Raw genomic sequence first — 19,064 nt, forward strand, 5'->3', positions numbered from 1 at the left:
TAGGTGATACTGATGATGTCAGGACAGACCCCACTGAGTAGCACCACTTTACAGCGTGGTTTAGAGAGGGGAGGAGGTCTGGACAGGCTCGCATCTTCGTCCTGAAAAACCACAGTGCTGGCAGAAGGAGGAAATGTGAAGTCCTTTGCAGTAAGCAGAGCTGGCATGCTGGAGCTTACTAAAACCACTCACCCTGCCCCAGGGGGTTCAGCCTGGTTCAGCCGGTCAGCGGTCAGGACTCCTTGTCACTGCCCCAAAGAATGTTCCACCTCAGGCTCATTAAGGACTCACTGGGGGGCCGCCCATTTTTCTCTTGGTTCCTCAGCCAACTTCTCCCAGTTTGCCTTCGAGTCTGTGGTGGTCACCGCCAACAGTCTGCACAACAGCAAGGGCCTGGGCAAGGACCAGCATGGGAGGAACTGCCTGCTGGCCTCCTATGTGCACTACGTCTTCCGCCTGCCCGAGCCGCAGAGGGACGTTCCCAAGTCAGGTAACGTCCCCCTGTCCCACCCCCACCCCGCCACCGGAGTATGGGAGCCTGGCGGGCAGCGCACCCTCACCCCCGCCCCACAGAATTCACAATAAAATTAAAAGCCCGAAAGTTAAATTTTTATCTTTCAGAATAAACAAAACTTACATGAATGCTGAAATTAAAAGTTCATGTCTCGGGCTTCCCTGGTGGCGCAGTGGTTGAGAGTCCGCCTGCCGATGCAGGGGACGCGGGTTCTTGCCGCGGTCTGGGAGGATCCCACATGCCACGGAGCGGCTGGGCCCGTGAGCCATGGCCGCTGAGCCTGCGCGTCCAGAGCCTGTGCTCCGCAACGGGAGAGGCCACAGCAGTGAGAGGCGCACGTACCGCAAAAAAAAAAAAAAAAAGTTCATGTCTAGATTGTTCTCTCTTGCTTTCTATCTGCCTTCCTCCCTATTTTTATATTCTAAACACTTGTTTTTTCTGCCTATTTGATAATCCCTCACTGATCTTCACCCAGTCGGTACTTTTTTTTTTTTAACATCTTTATTGGAGTATAATTGCTTTACAATGGTGTATTAGTTTCTGCTTTATAACAAAGTGAATCAGTTATACATATACATATGTTCCCATATCTCTTCCCTCTTGCGTCTCCCTCCCTCCCACCCCTCTAGGTGGTCACAAAGCACCGAGCTGATCTCCCTGTGCTATGCGGCTGCTTCCCACTAGCTATTTTACATTCGGTAGTGTATATATGTCCATGCCACTCTCTCACTTTGTCACAGCTTACCCTTCCCCCTCCCCATATCGTCAAGTCCATGCTCTAGTAAGTCGGTGTCTTTATTCCCGTCTTACCCCTAGGTTCTTCATGACATTTTTTTCCCCTTAGATTCCATATGTATGTGTTAGCATACGGTATTTGTTTTTCTCCTTCTGACTTACTTCACTCTGTATGACAGACTCTAGGTCTATGCACCTCACTACAAAATTTACAAGCAGCTCATGCAGCTCAATAACAAAAAAACAAACAACCCAATCCAAAAATGGGCAGAAGACCTAAATAGAATGATGTACAGACTGCCAACAAACACATGAAAGAATGCTCAACATCATTAATCATTAGAGAAATGCAAATCAAAATTATAATGAGATATCATCTCACACCGGTCAGAATGGCCATCATCAAAAAATCTACAAACAGTAAATGCTGGAGAGGGTGGGGAGAAAACGGAACCCTCTTGCACTGTTGGTGGGAATGTAAATTGATACAGCCACTATGGAGAACAGTATGGAGGTTCCTTAAAAAACTACAAATAGAACTACCATACGACCCAGCAATCCCACTACTGGGCATATACCCTGAGAAAACCATAACTCAAAAAGAGTCATGTACCACAATGTTCACTGCAGCTCTATTTACAATAGCCAGGACATGGAAGCAACCTAAGTGTCCATCAACAGATGAATGGATAAAGAAGATGTGGCACATATATACAATGGAATATTACTCAGCCATAAAAAGAAACGAAATTGATTCAGTTGCAAATCCCTTCTTTTAAAAGCTGGAGAAGTGACAACAGAGCCTAGGATTCTAGGATCATAATGATAAGGAAAATAATATATATTTGATAGCTGTGGTAAGCAGTGGCCCCTAAACTTTTCATCATGAAAAAATAAATCCCTTTTCTCATTTCCCCCAAACTAAACTTCTGAAATAATAATTCATTTCTCCAGTCTTTTTATAATAATCAACCAGAACGTCTGGTCAGCATGATATAAAAAGTAGCATCAATAAGTTAACAAAATTCCAGGCTCTGACAAAGGAACTTGGGCATACTTATTACTCCATGCAGCCTCATTTCAAGTAAACCTGTAATTTTAAATGTTTTTTAAAAATACTCATAATATTCATAGACTCACATAATCACCTTTGAACACATGTAAATACTCAAAGGTGAGAAAGATGGCTATACAGTGTATACTTATTCTCATAAGATTCAGATGATTCCTTGGATTCTCAGATCTCAGAAATGCAAGTCTTATAAAGCTGTCATCATTTAAATACTAAGAAATAAAAAATATCCACATTTTGAGCTTGTCTTCAGAAATCAGAACCTTGTGGGCTGTTTCCCCATGGCAAGAAGAAGCTGGAGATGAGGAGCAGCCCCTGTCTTTGGATGAGGCATGTGTTTCCAGTTTACCACAGTCCTCACCCCTCCCTACTGCCTCACACCCTATCTTTCCACCAAAACATTGCCTCCCTGGCCTCTCCTAGGCATTTGCTAATAAGACCCTAATTCCAAGACCTAATCTAGTGGGTTTCCACTCTACTGTCTACCCCATCCCTCCTCAGTTCCTTCTCAAGTCCAATAAGTGACTCTAATCCGCTTTCTGTTGACATGTCTATACCTGGTGGGGTGCAGGCAGCCCCACTTCCTTCCCAGACCCTCGCTACCACACATACGGACGCACGTCTGCTGCCGCTGTGAGTTCAAAGCTGATGCAGGCCCGAGTGATGAGCAGCAGTAACCCAGACCTCGTGGGGACACACTCTGCAGCAGACGAGGAGGTTAAGAACATCATGTCTTCAAAGGTAAGGAAGATGTCAAACCCTGGAAAGAGACATGGGCTTTTTTATTTTTAACTAACACTTGGAGAGACAACACGAAATCAACCACTGCTGCTGCCCACTGGCTTGGTCAAATGCTCAGCTTTCAAATTATTAATATTCTTTTCTTTTGAAGTGACTGAGATCATTCTGATGCCAGGCAAGACTGGCATTTGAAGGTATGCACGGAGTTAGTGAACTCTGGTGGGAAGTTTCTCGGGCATAGCTGGTTTAGCTCCGTGGAGTTGACGAATACCATGAATTTTATCTTCCAGGAAAAAAATTTGGCTTTAACTGTTTTTGATGCCTAGAAAGACTGTTTTTTGTTTTATTTTTTAATAACTTGCCTTTTAGATTCATTAACATCCATAGATGGATTGATTATCCCATGTAAGAATCCCAAAGATGAAAGCCAAATTTATAAACAAAAACCAAGATCCTGGGAGGGTTGGTGACTTGCCCTAGATTGTTTCCCTCCATGAATTCTTTGTTTTCTCATAAACTTTTTATTTTATAAAAGTTTTAGATTTATAGAATTATTGTCAATATATGACAGAAAATTTTTGTGTACTCAATGCATAGTTTCCCTGTTACTAACCTTTTACATTAGAACGGCACATTTGTCACAATTAATGAACCAATATTAATATATTATTATTATTAACTAAAGTTTATATTTTATTCAGATTTCCTCAGTTTTTTCCTAATGTCTGTTTTCTGCTCTCGGATCCCACCCAGGATACCACATTAGATTTTGTAGTGACGTTTCCTTAGCTCCTCTGCGTTGTGACAATTTCTTAGACTTTCCTTGTTTTTAAGGACTTTGACAGTTTTGAGGCATACTGGTCAGGTATTTTGTAAAACGTCTCTCGTTTGAAATTTGTAAAAATTGTGATATAATTCACATACCATAAAATTCACCCTTTTGAAGTGTATAATTCAGTGGTTTTTCATATATGTACAAAGCTACCATGAATTCTTAATCTGAATTTTCTTTCCAGTTATCTGTGGCCTCAGGGTGGCTAAGCTTTTGGAATAATGTCATTTCCTCTAATGAAGATAAATCATACTCTCTAGGTTTTGACATCATTCCCCTAACACAAACCACCTACTTGAGACAGTACGTTGTGAGGCAGGAAATCTGGAGACCAGGCTTGGGTCTCGATCTGATACCACCCAGGCCTGTGGTCATGGACAAGTCAATTCCTGCCCTGAGCCTTATTTTCCTCATCTCTGTAGAAGTTCTGAACGCTGGATGAATGTAAGAATCATCTATAGATCCACTCCTAGAGATTCTGATGATCTATAGGTTGTATCATATGAAATTGTTGATATTCTATCCTTTTTGACTTACAGAATCAACCCAGGTATGTGCTGGAGCTGGTTCATACCAGTTTCTGAGAGCTGATTGTTAAATTTTCAGGAACTTTCTGAACGAGTTGTTAAACGCAGACATTATTAAAAATTAAATTATATAAACTAACAAATAAGTTATATGGAAAACAAAGGTAATCTAAATGCAGTGTTCTGGAGCAGAACAGGACATTAGTGGAAAAATTGGTGACATTCAAATAAAGTCTGTGGTTTAGTTAATAGTTAATGTGCCAATGTTAATTTCTTAGTTTTGACAAATGTACCATATTTATGTAAGATATTAACATTAAGAGGAACTTGGTGAAGCGTATCCAAGAACCACCTTTGCAACTTGTCCATAAATCTAAAGTTATTCCCTTTTTAAGGGAGTACCCAAGCCTCATCCCTTCTTAATTGCTTTACTACATTTTACTGTTATCTATGTTCTTGAGGTTATTTATGCCTACTGTACAGTGGTTTGCTACTGCACATCTCTTTGCAACTCCATATTCGGTAACGTCATGTTAACTTGAAATCAGCTATGATGGAAGCATTCACAAGCACAGAAATCGACACGTTCTACCAATCAGCCCCTCCCCTCCGAGAGCTGGTTGTTAAGCACTTGCCAGCACAGCCTGGTTCAATTTTGCATCTAAGTCCTCTTTAAGCAGGATCTTTGCGGATCACCGAGGGGCGAAGTGGTCAGCAGCTGTTATCCAGACTTGATTATTACGGTTTCCTTTAATGGAAGTGAAAATATTAAATTTTCTCTGTGGACTAGGTTAAGAATTTTTAAATTATTCTGTAGTGAGGGGAAAAAATTTTGTCTAACTAGAAGTATCAAGCATGATCTTCCTTTCAGAAGTGGTTTTTTGACAATTTATTAAAGTGTTTAGGAGACTGGGTAAAGTACCGTGCTAGCCCACAGAGAGGCACTGTTCCCACACATTTTTCTTCCTGCTCTTCCAATTAAGTCAGAGACTTAGAAAGTTGAAGGGACTGTTCAGCACCCGGTGGTTCTTAACTAGGATTTAACTATAGGTGGCTACACACCAACCAACAGTGAATATCTCAGGAGCAAGTAGAATTTGGTGTAACTTTACCTTCTTTGCTTTGTTTTATGTTTATGTTTGGCAGTTGTTTTACCTTTGTAACCAGAAAGAAAAAAAGAAAGAAAAAGAAATATGTTAACAATGAATTCTAAGCTTGGGATTTCCAGGCCGTTGGCTCATCTTTCTGGGGACCACTGTTGGTTGACTGTTGAGTCATGGTTTGTGTATTTCAGATGGCTGATCGTAGCTGCATCCGGATGTCTTATTATTGCTCTGGCAATAATGATGCTCCAAGTTCAACAACAACCCCAAGGCCAGTCAGCAAAAAGGTACTGAACAGGCAGTGTGAGAATAATTTGCCCGGCCTCTCACTATGATTGAAAATAGATGCCGTAAAGTACTCTCCTGTCTTGTTCCTGCCCTCCTAACACACGCACGCGCGCACGCGCGCGCGCGCACACACACACACACACACACGCACACACACGCGCGCGCGCGCGCACACACACACACACACTTTTGCAGCCCTGTCCCAGGTGCCCCAGTTTTTGACCACCTAATTACCTACTAAGTGGTTCTCCAACTTACCATGCATCAGAAGTACCTGGGTGGCTTGTTAAAACTGACTGCTGGCCCTACCCCTAGAGTTTCTGATTCAATAGATCCGAAGTAGGGCCCAAGGATTTGTATTTCTGATAAGTTCCCAGCTGATGCCAATCCAGGAACCACACTTTGAGAACCTGAGAACGGCTGTATTAGCTTCTTTTTTGGTAAAAGGAAAGCTGGGGACAATTCATCCTCAAAAAGTGAATGGCAATAATTAGGTATCATTTATTTCAATACGATATCATACATGAAAAGCCTTGTAATTCTTTCCAATCAGCCTTACCTCTGAGTTCAGAGACTTGACAAGCTGTTAAACTGCTCATCAGAAAGAACTCTTCATATTAAGAGGATTCTCCAGTTGTCACGTCATGTGTGGTCCAAGGGGTGGAGGATAAAGAAACTGTCTGCCCCAAGTTTTCTCCTCCGCCAGGCACCCAAGAGTCTCACAATTTTAGTAGCTACTTAAGGTCTTGAGTGTCTTTCAAGACCCCTATTAAAATGTAAATATGCTGATTGGAAGGATAACACAGGAAGCTCTTTGCAACAGCTAACACCGCTGGGAAAGATGTGTTAAACAGGCATGGAGGGAATGAGCCTTCAGCACAGCTCACTTTGGACTGGCTGAGGGAAAGATCAGGCATGAGGTGGCCCTGGTAGGGTCCAGCGCCTGCAGACTTGGCAGCAATACGGGCTCCATTTGTCTGGAAGGAGGTACCAGGAGTTAATTCTAACAGGAGGAGTAAAAGAAGATGTCATGAGGTGCTGAAAATAAATATTTCACCTACTTTAAATCTTAGCTTTGGGCTTCGCAGGGACTGGTTACCAGTACCATTTTCCTTCTTAAAAACCATGATTTGCTTACAGCCTGGCTTGCTTCAGGCAGAGCCTGATTTCTTCTGGGCACATTTGCCTTGTTTTGATTTTGTTTCTGGTCATTTCAATGACCAGAAGAGAATCATTTCATTTCAGAGGGAGGTTTAACCAGTGTGTTTCCTTAATAGCTCAGCAAACTGGGTTTAGCTGCTTGGCTATTTTCTTTACCCTCCGGAGCAAGGTGTTCTTGTAATAATGTTGCCCGGTAAGCAACATAAATTACTTTAAGAAGCGGCTTATCCTCCTCTAATCTCCTCTTGCCTTAAGATTCTGACAGCCAAACTGACCTATTTTCCAGAGGTTACCTTTGAAGCTTGTGGAGCGTGTCTTCCCTACAATGGGAAGATCCTGGTGTAGCTGAGTTACATCAGGGTAAGCTTAGACCATCTGCTAGATTAACACGCAGCCCTGCACCTCTCCCAGGTGGGAGAGCTTCTCTCATGTCTCGCAACAGCACACAACTGTGTTCACGTGTATTGAGATTATAAAGGTTTGACTCGCCTGACAGAATGAAGTGGGACCAATGACAAGCTGAAACACTTCAGCATTCTCCATTCATCCCCATTAACCGTGAGGGGATGTAAATAGTTTGAATACCCAGCCATCTGCACAGAGATTTTTCCATTTGTCTCCTTTTAGTTTAGCTGAGTCACTCTCCAATTTTACTGTACATAAGAATCAGTAAATTGTGTTGCATGCCTACTGTACACTGTGGGTAATTTAAAGGTTTGTCAAGGGTAAGCTTTGTTCTAATACATTTTTGCTTTGGGTGTTGACTTTAAAACTTTATTTCCACATACGCCAGTACTCTAGGATGTGATATTAGGTTGTTCAAGTAGTTTCAGCTTTCTTACCCACTGAGGAATAAAAAATGAGTTCATCTGTATTTATTCTAGATTTTATGGTTGTAAAATGAATGGAATCCACAGAAAATGCCCAGACATCATTTCTGCCGTCAGTTAGGGTGACCAGCTATCCCAGTCTCTCCGGGACTTAGGGGGTCCTTGGGATGTAGGACTTTCCATTTTAAGACCAGGACGGTGTTGACGGAAAAGAACGCACATCCTAAACGTTGAGAATTATGTTTTATTCGGGGACATTACCGAGGACTATAGCCCAGGATACAGTCTCTCAGATATCTGAGGGACTGTTCCAAAGAGGTAAGGGAAGAGCTAGGATATATAGGGATTTTTGCTGAAAAAAAAAACAAACAAACATGTAGTTGAACATCAAAAGATGTTCATGAAAAACAGACATCTCAAGTTAATGATTTTAGTGTTTTTTCTGTGTATGGGAAGATGCGAGAGTCTGAGCTCATTGAAATTATTCCTTAGATATGCATCTTCACTATCTAGGGCCAAGTATCCTGTTTTTGTTCATCCTGAATTCCCCTCAGGGTGCACCCTCTGGGTCTCAGTGGCTGATGGCTTGGTGGTCTGGAAACATTTGTTGTTCACTGGAATAAGCAGGCAACATTGTTTACTGAGATGACAGGCAACATTGTTTTTGTCCACAACAGTCTCAGGCAAACTGAGATGAGTTGGTTGCCCTACCTTTAGTCTTAAACTTGTTCCCCAGGTAAAGCAGGGAATGGGAAGGATGCAAAAGCTGTAAAAAAAATCACTGTCTGCTACATCTGCAGTCAGATGACTTGACAGGCAGTGTAGACATAAAGTGGAGCAACTGACCCTGGGACAAAGAAGTATAGAAGTTGGATGAGTTCAAGCTGCTACCCCTATGCCTTTTAATGCAGACAATCTACTGATAAACCCAAACCTCGTTCCCCACGAAGCCATAGCAGGATTATAAAAACAAAAATTGTTCCATCTAGAAGGGAGTTGAAATACCATCTAGACAGTGGTTCTTTGATTGAGGTTCCTGGACCAGCAGTGACAGCATCACCCGGGAACTTGTTAGAGCTGCAGATTCTCAGGCCCCACCCCAGACCTACTGAATCTGAAACTCTGGAGGTGGGCTCAGCAATCTGTTCCTTAACAAGCTCTCCAAGGGATTCTGACGCACATCCAAGTTTGAGAACCACTGCTACCAACTGAGTTTATAGATGAGAACGTTGAGGGTAAGGGGAGGAACAGCTTACACGTGGTCACACAGAGGGTTTACTGTGGGACCTGGAAGGAAAAGAACAGAGTCTCAGTTCCGACTGCTACCCAGGAATGCTTCCCCCATAGAATGTATTAGCTTCACTCCCCTGCCGAGGCCAGTCCTTCAAACCCAGCTGTCCAGTAAGGTTTAGAAGCCCCAGGTGCCCAGGTTTCCAGTGACTCAGAATGCTCTACTGCCTTTTCTTTTCAAGAAAGGATTAAAAATACACTCCTGCTGTGCCCCCTTCCTCCCTCGAAACTCCTGCCTGTGTTTGTGTGGCTCTGGGGATTTGGGGTCCACACAGCCTTCTCCTACCTACTGAAAAGGTCTTCCAGTCTCAGATTGTGTCAGCATTGACATCCACTGTGGTCTAAGACATCTAGGACACATACTAACAAGCTATTACAGTTGGGAAAAAAGAAAAGTGGGGTTGGCGAATAAAGCACCTAGTACAGACCATCATTGTGTAATGTTTTTGTGTTTGTGTGTCCAGCATTTCCATGAGGAGCTTGCCCTGCAGATGGTGGTCAGCACTGGAATGGTGAAAGAAACAGTCTTCAAGTACTCCTGGTTCTTCTTTGAGCTTCTGGTGAGATTCTTGCATGTTTTTATCTGTGCTCGGTAGGGCACGAAAAGCAGACAGGCAGTGAGGTTTCCCATGGTAGGAACTGACATCTTATCTACTGAATTGCTGCTGCAGAAAACCTGGGATCATTCCTTCAGTTTTAACTCTCCCTCACCCTTTCATCCATCTTCCACCAAATCTTGCTGATTCCACCTTGAAAATCTACTTCCACCTGCCGCTTCTCACCAATCTTCACTGCTCCCCGCCTAGTCAAGCTGCCATCATGTCTTCATTCGCTTCCTCTTTGCCCACCTGCATTCATTTGTGCCCTCAGCCCATCCAATCTGCACAGGGCAACTCAAAATTAAGCAGATAATGACACTCCCCTCTTTAAAACCTTTCAGTGATTTCCAGTGTACTGGAAATAAAGCACACATTTTTCTCACGGCCTAAAAAGCCCCTGGATGATTCTGTTTCCATTCATCTCTAACTTTATCTTAGACCCTATTCCCCCCCTCATTCAGCCACATTGTTTCCAGTTTGGTCCTTTGAAGATGCTGAGACCTTTTCAGCCTCAGAGCCTTCTTAAGATTCTTTCCCCTGTCCTACCTTTCATGCCCCCCACATACATACACACTTCGGGAGTTCTTCTCTTTAGGTTTCAGCTTTAGTGTCACCACTTCTGAGAGTCCTTTTCTGACCACCTTCTACCATAATATATCTTCCACTCTATTCCTCTCCTTTTAAACACCCTCTTTATTTCCTTCCTAGCACTTATCACAATTTGTAATTGTTTTTCTCTTTTGCCTATTGGATTTCTAGGATTGGGGTCTATCTTCTTCATTATCTTATCTCTAGCCCCAGAACATGGCTTGGCATCGTACAAGCGCCAACTAATATTTGTTGGGGGGAAAAAATGAGGCTTGTAAAACTGTTTACCTGCAACTTCTATCTGCTCTCTAGCAGAAAAGCAAAAGGTACAGCATAGTCTTTAATTTAAAAATAAAGAGAATAATAGTAATACCTATTTTATACTAGAAGTGAAAGGATTTTGCCATAAAGCCACTAGAATAAGCATTTTGTCAATGTTGATAAATTGAGATGCATTGCGAAATGAGGTGAAATGAAAAAGGTGTGAAAGCACAGACACTAACTACATAAAAATGCACATGCAAACAATCCAGAGCATAGAGTGGACTGAGATTTAGTGATAGAATTAGCTTTATATTGACTGGGTTCTTTGCTCTGTGACACTGTTAAAGTGGATAATTTTTTTTGAGAGAGATGGTAGGATTTTCACCTGAGCTCTAGTTTATCTGTGTAAGTTCAAGCCCAAGTAAAAGAGAACGATACTGAACAATAAGACATAGAGGACAAGAGGGTCAAAGGAAACAAAACTAAACATACATTGGGGAGGAAATGGGAAGTAGTGTGCAACAGAGTTAAAAAGAAGTGAGGCCCATGCCACAGAAGCACATCCAGGATGCAAATCCCTTAGAGTTTCACCAAGTTCCCACCCCTCGTTTGAGAAAGGTATTGCTAGCGAGATGTCTTTTCCAAACACAGTCCCAGATGCCTGCAGCAGAATCACCTAGGGTGCTTAGTGAGAATAAAGCAGATCTAGAGCCCCTCCCTAGAATACTGAGTGCAATGAGGAGGGGGAAGCCGGCACTGCATGAACCTGTCTGCCCAGGTGCCTTCCAAGCGTGCTGAAGATCCACTAGTCCACACCACCTCTGCTCTGTGAGGCCCGAACGGAGCTAAGGGTCTCTATATGCAGCCAGCACCAGGAGTTTGCATTCTAAAAGCCAAGCTGATTCGGGTGGGTGGCTGCAGCTCACAAGTCTTGGAGCAACCGCGTTAGCAGTGAGACATGAGCGTTGCAATCTGGCAGGAAGAGGCTGGCCATGAACTCTGTCTTGAGTCAAGAGAAGGATCAAAACCACCACTGTGTGCCCAGTACATCCTGTTTCTGTGTACCCATCCCACCACCATCAAGTTTCTCCATAAAGAAGATTTACTCAGGTGGTAATCCGTCTATAGATAATTCATACAAATAATCTTCCACTGAGTTGATCTGCCATATTGCAAATTTTAAAAGACATGATGCAAAAACTCACTTTGACATTGTGGAATCTCTTAGAAGAGAGTCCCAAAGGAAAGCAGTATCTCAGTTCAAAGATGTTTCATGTCATTTACTCACACACATGCACACATATGCACACACTTCACCTAATCATTCTTAGATCTTATTTAGTAGCTATGTATTATAAGCTCTATCGTGAGCAGTTATCCCCGGTGCAAACACAGGACCCTGAGGCTAAGGAGGGGTTTGCCCAGCCCTCTCAGCCAGGGAGGGGCAGGCCCTCAGTTCCGCAATGCTCTGGTCCAAATTCTGTTCCTCTGCCATTTTGCTTCTCCTTGGAAGCGTAACGTGACAAAACATTTTCTTAGCCTAATGTATTAACAACATGCGAAACCTTTGTATTCTGAAGTCAACTTGAATGGAGTGCTGCAATCACTGTCCCATTCTCAGTAGGCATGAACTCAGCATTGCTAGCCCTAAATGGCTCCTCGTGGCATCTTAGAGCTCTCTTTCAAAGGCAAGTTTGCATTCTCTGCAAATGTAATGATACTCTGTCCTTATATAATACCAGTGACAGCTGGCATCCCCAAGGAAGGAAAAATAATAACACCTAAAATGTGTTGAGCATCTATATACATGCTAGGCACCCTTGTAAGCACTGTAAGCATCATCTGGTTGAATCCTCAGACGACCCTCAGGCAGGAGCTTTCCATCATCCCCAGTTTACAGATGGGGTTGGAGGAAGGGTGGAGGCCATAAGGAGAAGTCTCCAGGTCCGCCAAAGACTTCATCAGTACCACTTCAGTGCCCCTAACTGCAGGGATCTGAGAACCATGGAACAGGTGAAAATTGCTTTTGATCTTGCACATTTATTTACTAGGACTCAGTAGGCTCAGGGAAGAAAGCAAAAGCTAAAGCTGATAGCCCTCCTTCCTCTAGGAGTCCTTTATGGTAAACAGCTGCAGAAGCTGGAAAGAAAGTCCTACTGATACGAGTGCTTGGAGGGGGTTGGTCCACGTGCAGATCACCCAGGGCTCTGCAGGTTATAACTAAGTCTGTCAGGGTCCTCGTGAGACAGCGTTGGCATTGCTCAAAAGGGTTAACTGGAAAACATTTATCAAAGGGACTTTGCCCAGGGTATGTGCCAGGTTACAGAAGCAGATAAGGGTTGGTGAGGCACCCTGGGAGCAGAAGGCGCTGGAAGCATTTCTCTCTCTTAGCTCTAAAGAAGCAAGGGTATGGAATAGTGTAACTGGGGCAAGAGAAAGCTGAGGCAGAGAAGAGGGTCCACGTGACAAGGAGCTGGCATCTTAGAGAAACACTGCCACTGCCAGAAGCACGCTGCACGGGGATGAGGGCAGTGGAGTAGATGCGTACCTGGACCACTCTTCTCCCGCCCACTGGTCCCCTGATGGTGCCTCCCATTTGCCAGGTCCAACCAGAAGCCTAAGTTCAAGGAGTCCTGAATGATGTTGTCTATAGGGATCAGCTTCCCAGGGCTCAGAGATAGATGGAGAAGGGCAAGAAAGGGAGCTGGAGTTTGCATATGGAGGCAAATGGAGATTATCAGCCCCAGCCAGAACTTTGCAAGGAAACCAATCTTGGACCCAGACAGGACGCCCAGTCCTCCATGCATTGCTTTTGAATTTGCTTTACAGATGCCTAGGAAGTTGTTGCAAAACCAAAACAGTTTTTTTCCCAAGAAGCTTGAGGAGAAAGGACGACAGCCTCCTTGGGCTTAGCCAGCAACCTGGGCAATTTAACACCCTTTAGTTGTATTAATGCCCACGTGCTAATGAACAACCACTTTGGCATCAGAGCTGTTGAACACAGTCCTTGGGCAGATTTCACACTTGCTAATGAATACATTCCCATGTTTCTAGAAACTGCTGAGCCAGACTTTGGGGATCCAGAGGAAAATGGTGACCCTGTCTACCCAGGACATGAAGTTCTACACCAAGGGGTTCTTGGTATCCCAGCTTTGAATGGGTCACAGAGGCCGATGTGGAGGAAAATATTTTCCTGCCTTATCCCACCCTACAAATAACGGGCCAAGTCTCCACTACTATTTCCACTGGGTGTTCCTCTCTTGAGATGCAAAGAACATAGTTGGCAAGTAGCTGACAGTCCGGCAAGAGGCCAGTGGTTGGAAGTATGGTATTGTGAGGATTATCTGTTTGTTTGTAGGATGGCCACACTCAGCAGGCAGGAGGCAAACACAAGAGTGAGTTCTAAAAGCCCGGTGCTGGGGTGGGTTAGGCAGCAGGGAATCAGGAGCAGGTAGCTCTAAACAAAGGGGCCTCGTCTTCCTCGGTCCTTTGTTAGGATCATGGTGAGAGAGGAGTTTTGTCGGACAAATATTGGGTCCAGTTCCCACCTCTCATTCAGGCCTTCCATCAAGTACATGTGACTCTGCGGGGTACAGACACTTTAGTGTGTCCTGAGCCAAGGGGGACTCTACTGTGAAGAGAAACTGTGGTTCTTACCCTGGGCTTCAGGATTTTATGTTCTTAGATCTTCCCCAAACTGGCTATGGCATTATCTGAACACAGAAAACACATTTACCTATCTGTATGTTTTCACTTCTTAACTTACCTCTTCTGTGTTTTGTTTTGTTTTGGTTAATCTCTGTTTATCTCAGTGCTAAAAATATTGCCACCCCTGCATTCTCAGAAACAGAAGTCTGCGGTTAGCGCTCTTGGGAGTGAAAATCATTTTCCCCTCTTCTTCCAGCCCTGACCTAGTGGGTCACCTTCAGGCCAGCGTGGGTGGTTTAAGTTCCGGGGCCATTTCTTTATGCAGTGACTCTCAGACTAGTGTGGACACACTTATGGAAAGGGTAGGCACCTGCCCACAGCCTCTCCCAGCCTTTCCCATCAGACTGTTCCTCCTAGCTCTGAGCAGCTTCCAACAAGATGCAACCTCAGGCTGTATCAAAAGGGGGTGTATTGACCCATAATCTCCTGGCCCAGGAAGAAATCCAAAAAATAAGCACGATTTTGACTTAAAATTATGGTAGGCATTGAGCTGGTATTGTACTAGTCATAATACAGAGAATCACTGATGGATATACAGGTTTTTATTTAAACTACATATACATTAAATATGTATTTTAAATATATAATTATATAAATGTATACATAGATATGTATATTTAGCAAGCTAGTCGTATAAAACTGAGAACATAATTTCTCCTAGAGGTAATGTTCCAAGCAGTGGTTAAGTTTCCAGCTAGCACACTATAGAATTGTTTCTGGAAAAACTGTTCTCCTGTTCAACTGGAAACTTGACATAAGATTACCATTTCTCTCTTCTTCTCCTTGCTGTAGTTTCAGAGACAGAAATTACTTCGGTTCACATCAAAACCAGTCTCATAAACATTTCCTCTTTCTGGAATGTGTTGTGTGCCATGATAGGGTGGTGCCTCAGTGGCCCTAGGGGCCCAGTCTACGTCTGCCTTCCCAGTTGAGAGAAAGGGAGTCTTGTGACACCGCAGCTAAAGAATTAAGCTCCCTGGCTTTGTCAGCAGCAAGAAGGGAGCCCCTTGACTTGGGGTCAAGAAGGGGGCACCCTTCCCACCTCCTGCCACCATGGTAACCATCCGGGTGTCAGGAGCGTTTTTCAGATCAGAGCCTGCTTGGGCAACCACCAGCACAGATAGAGTGTTAGAAAGTCCATTGTTAATGAGCTTTTCTTCCAGGCTTTTCCCCTTTTCCACAGTGTACAAGCAGGTCACCGGTTTCCACATTGACATTTCCCCTATCTTCTCTGCAGGTGAAAAGCATGGCCCAGTATGTACACAACATGGACAAACGGGACAATTTTCGGAGGACTCGTTTTTCCGACCGTTTCAAAGATGACATAACTACTATTGTTAATGTGGTCACCTCGGAGATTGCAGCCCTTTTAGTAAAACCTCAGAGGGTAACTGTGTCATTTTACTCTTTACTTTCTGAAATTTTTTACCTTGGGCATATGTTATTTTCATAATCAAAGAAAAATAAGCATCATCTTAAAACAGTAATTAAAATGGAAAAATAAGCATCATCAAAGAAAATCAAAGAAAAATAAGCATCATCTTAAAACAGTAATTAAAATGGAACTAACATACTGCATAACAACTAAATGCAGTATGTTTTATACTGGACAGGACCCTGGGGTGGGGCTGGGGACTACTAGCAAGAAATTACAATATGGAATTGCAATAGTTTAAATTATTGTATCAATGTAGCTACAAGAGATAATATTCTTATTCTTAGGAAATATACCCTGAAGTATTATGAGGTAAATGGGCATGATATTTGCAACCTACTCTCAAATGGTTCAGAAAAAAAATTGTATATGCAGAGAGAATGATAAAGCAAATGTAGCAAAATGTCAAGTATTGATGCGTCTAGTTAAAGGAGTTCTTTTTACTATTCTTGCACCTTTTCCTTAAGTTTGAAATTATTTCAAAGTAGAAAGTAAAAAAATATGTAAAATGAAATAAAACAAAATTCTAAAATTTGAAGCAGAATTTAAAATTCTAAGGGCTTCCCTGGCGGCGCAGTGGTTGAGAGTCCGCCTGCCGATGCAGGGGATGCTGGTTCGTGCCCCAGTCCGGGAGGATCCCACATGCCGCGGAGCGGCTGGGCCCGTGAGCCATGGCCGCTGAGCCTGCGCGTCCGGAGCCTGTACTCTGCAACAGGAGAGGCCACAACAGTGAGGGGCCCACGTACCGCAAAAAAAAAAAAAAAAAAAAAAATTCTATAAAATTTGAAGCAGCAGTGATCATTATTAATACCTTTATCATTATGAAGAATTTGTATGCTACCATACAAATACTCAGGAGAAGAAATTTCCATTTGGTTATTTCTTATGGCAAACTTTGTGAGAGCAGCAATGGTGTCTCCATTTTGGCAGGCATGAAAAATGAGGCACAGTGAGGTTGATAAATTTTCCAAAAGTCACACAGCTAGCAGCAAAGTCAAGACTGAAGATTCCAAGCCCAGAATATTCAGTCTCTTAAGGAGTGGTCCATGTGGAGGATGCTAAAAGCATGAGGACTTGCCACTCCATGGTAACTGTGGAAACTACCAAGTCTCCATCCATGCCAGTGGCTGGTCAGCTTGGCCTGAATTTGCAAACTGTACATGATAACAAGAGGAAAATATTTTAAAATCATATTTTCAATAGTGTCAGAGCAAATTGATTTATACTTCTGAGAATAAAGGACATAAACATGAAAAAGTGAATCCCCAATTGCTCTGAAGTGCTGTGAAAATCCCTCATAAATATGAGCACTGAGAAGTAATACAAACAAAACCATGGCCTCAATTCATGCAAGAGTTGACCATGTATGACTCTGACCTCTCTTAAGCTGAGAATGCTGTCTAATTGGAGAAAAAAAAAAAAAATCCTGGCTTCCCTGGTGGCGCAGTGGTTGAGAGTCCACCTGCCGATGCAGGGGACACGAGTTCGTGCCCCGGTCCGGGAGGATCCCACATGCCGCGGAGCAGTTGGGCCCATGAGCCATGGCCTCTGAGCCTGCGCATCCGGAGCCTGTGCTCCGCAATGGGAGAGGCCACAACAGTGAGAGGCCCGCATACCGCAAAAAAAAAAAAAAAAATCCTTCAGTAAAAACTGGTTCTTGTATCCTGATTAGATTTTCTGCAACAGTCCTTACAAATTGAGTCTATCTCATTGACGATAGTGAATACATTTCAAGTTAGTTTTGCCAAAACAATAGTTACCAGAATTAAATAAATTGTAGTAGAGCAATATAAAGAAATATAAGAAATATGAGAAACCAGAATGTGGGAAAATGTTCATAGTATAATGTTGAATGAATAAATTCAGGACCCTGTTGTAGATAGAGAATGAGCTCAATTATATACAAATAAATATGCACGTAGGAAAAAAAGCCTAGAAGGAAATGTATCTAAATATTAACAGTAGATAAGGAATTACTTCATTCAACACTCATGGCATCAATTAAGTTCTAAATTATATTTGCTATAGTTTTGCAGGGTTACCTGCTTTGCTCAGTATCTTCCAGAGGGACACTGGCTAAAAACATAGGACCTGCCTCTCCCAACTTTCCCATCAGAGACCTGGGAGTTTATGACCAGGGTTTACCACCAAATGATGTGGGTGTTTGTATGTTTGTTTTTAAGGAAATTGAACAGGCGGAAAAGATCAACATCAGCCTGGCTTTCTTCTTGTACGACCTCCTCTCACTCATGGATCGTGGCTTTGTGTTTAACCTCATCAAACATTATTGCAACCAGGTGAGTGTTCCCTCAGACCCAGCCCTGTTCTTCTGGTTCCTTCCCCTCTGATGTGATGCTCATTGCCGTGGCATGCTCTTTTGTTCATTGCCAAGTTAGGCAACTTGACTCTTGTACATTCTGGGTTTTGTGGTATATTCTTCAAGTCATTTGTTTTGTGCCATGGACGTCTGTAGACACACTGGTTTGTGTGGATTCCTGAAGCCTTTACCAACCCAGCACAGAAGAGCCAACAAGTTAATCTACGGGAATTGAAATGTGTTAGTGATATGAGTTGCTTTCTTCAGTTTAACATTTAACAGAAATTACATGACTGTAGCATTCAGTCTTTGACCAGGTATAGAACTGAAAATATGAGGTCTCTTTTCTCCTATCAGGGTAATTAATTAAATTGTAGTTGTGAAATTCTGACATTAAAGAACCCTGGTAAAATCAAAGAGACGGAATTTGACCTGGCACGAAGCAAATACTGTCCTCTGGTGTATCTGTAGAGGATTGGTTCCAGGACCCCTCCCCAGCTCCCCCAAGGATACCAAAATTCATGGATGCTCAAGTCCCTTCTATAAAATAGCATAGTATTGGCACATAATTTACACACATCCTCCCACATACTTTAACTCATCTCTGGATTACTTATAATATCAAGTATAATGTAAATTCTATATAACTAGTTGCCAGTACAAATTCAAGGTTTGCTTTTTGGAATTTTCTGGATTTTTTTTTTTTTCTGAATAGTTTTCAATTCTCAGTTGGTTGTACACATGGATACAGAAACTGTGGATACAGAGGGCTGACCCTATTTTATAATCCAGGAGCATCTTATCCGTGCCCCAGATTTTTCAAATGGAATTCTTCTTTTGTTCTCTATCCTCCTCAAACTGTCCCAACAATAGAAATGTAAGTAGCAGTTATTATTGCTGCTGCTCCTTTCCTTCCATATTCCTACTTTAGGACCACCACCACTATCCTTGCCACTAACATCACTACCCGCCACCACTGTCTTCACTGCCACCAGTATCACCACCCACCACCTCCACCATCACCATCACTGTCACCACCCCTGGTTTCTTCCACCCCTGG

At 42.9% G+C, this 19,064-nt stretch overlaps 1 protein-coding gene across 1 annotated transcript in view; it reads left to right on the forward strand.

Moving 5' to 3' along the window:
* Window positions 1–19,064, forward strand: part of DOCK8 (dedicator of cytokinesis 8) — a 221,854-nt gene that overhangs the window by 143,306 nt on the left and 59,484 nt on the right. The window contains exons 21-26 of the mRNA XM_067744237.1: window positions 326–490; window positions 2,893–3,062; window positions 5,716–5,811; window positions 9,558–9,653; window positions 15,490–15,639; window positions 17,871–17,984. Of these exons, the coding sequence (XP_067600338.1) occupies window positions 326–490; window positions 2,893–3,062; window positions 5,716–5,811; window positions 9,558–9,653; window positions 15,490–15,639; window positions 17,871–17,984 (791 nt within the window). The remainder of the gene's footprint in view (window positions 1–325; window positions 491–2,892; window positions 3,063–5,715; window positions 5,812–9,557; window positions 9,654–15,489; window positions 15,640–17,870; window positions 17,985–19,064) is intronic.

This window comes from Pseudorca crassidens, chromosome 7, assembly GCF_039906515.1.
Source record: "Pseudorca crassidens isolate mPseCra1 chromosome 7, mPseCra1.hap1, whole genome shotgun sequence".
NCBI lineage: Eukaryota > Metazoa > Chordata > Mammalia > Artiodactyla > Delphinidae > Pseudorca > Pseudorca crassidens.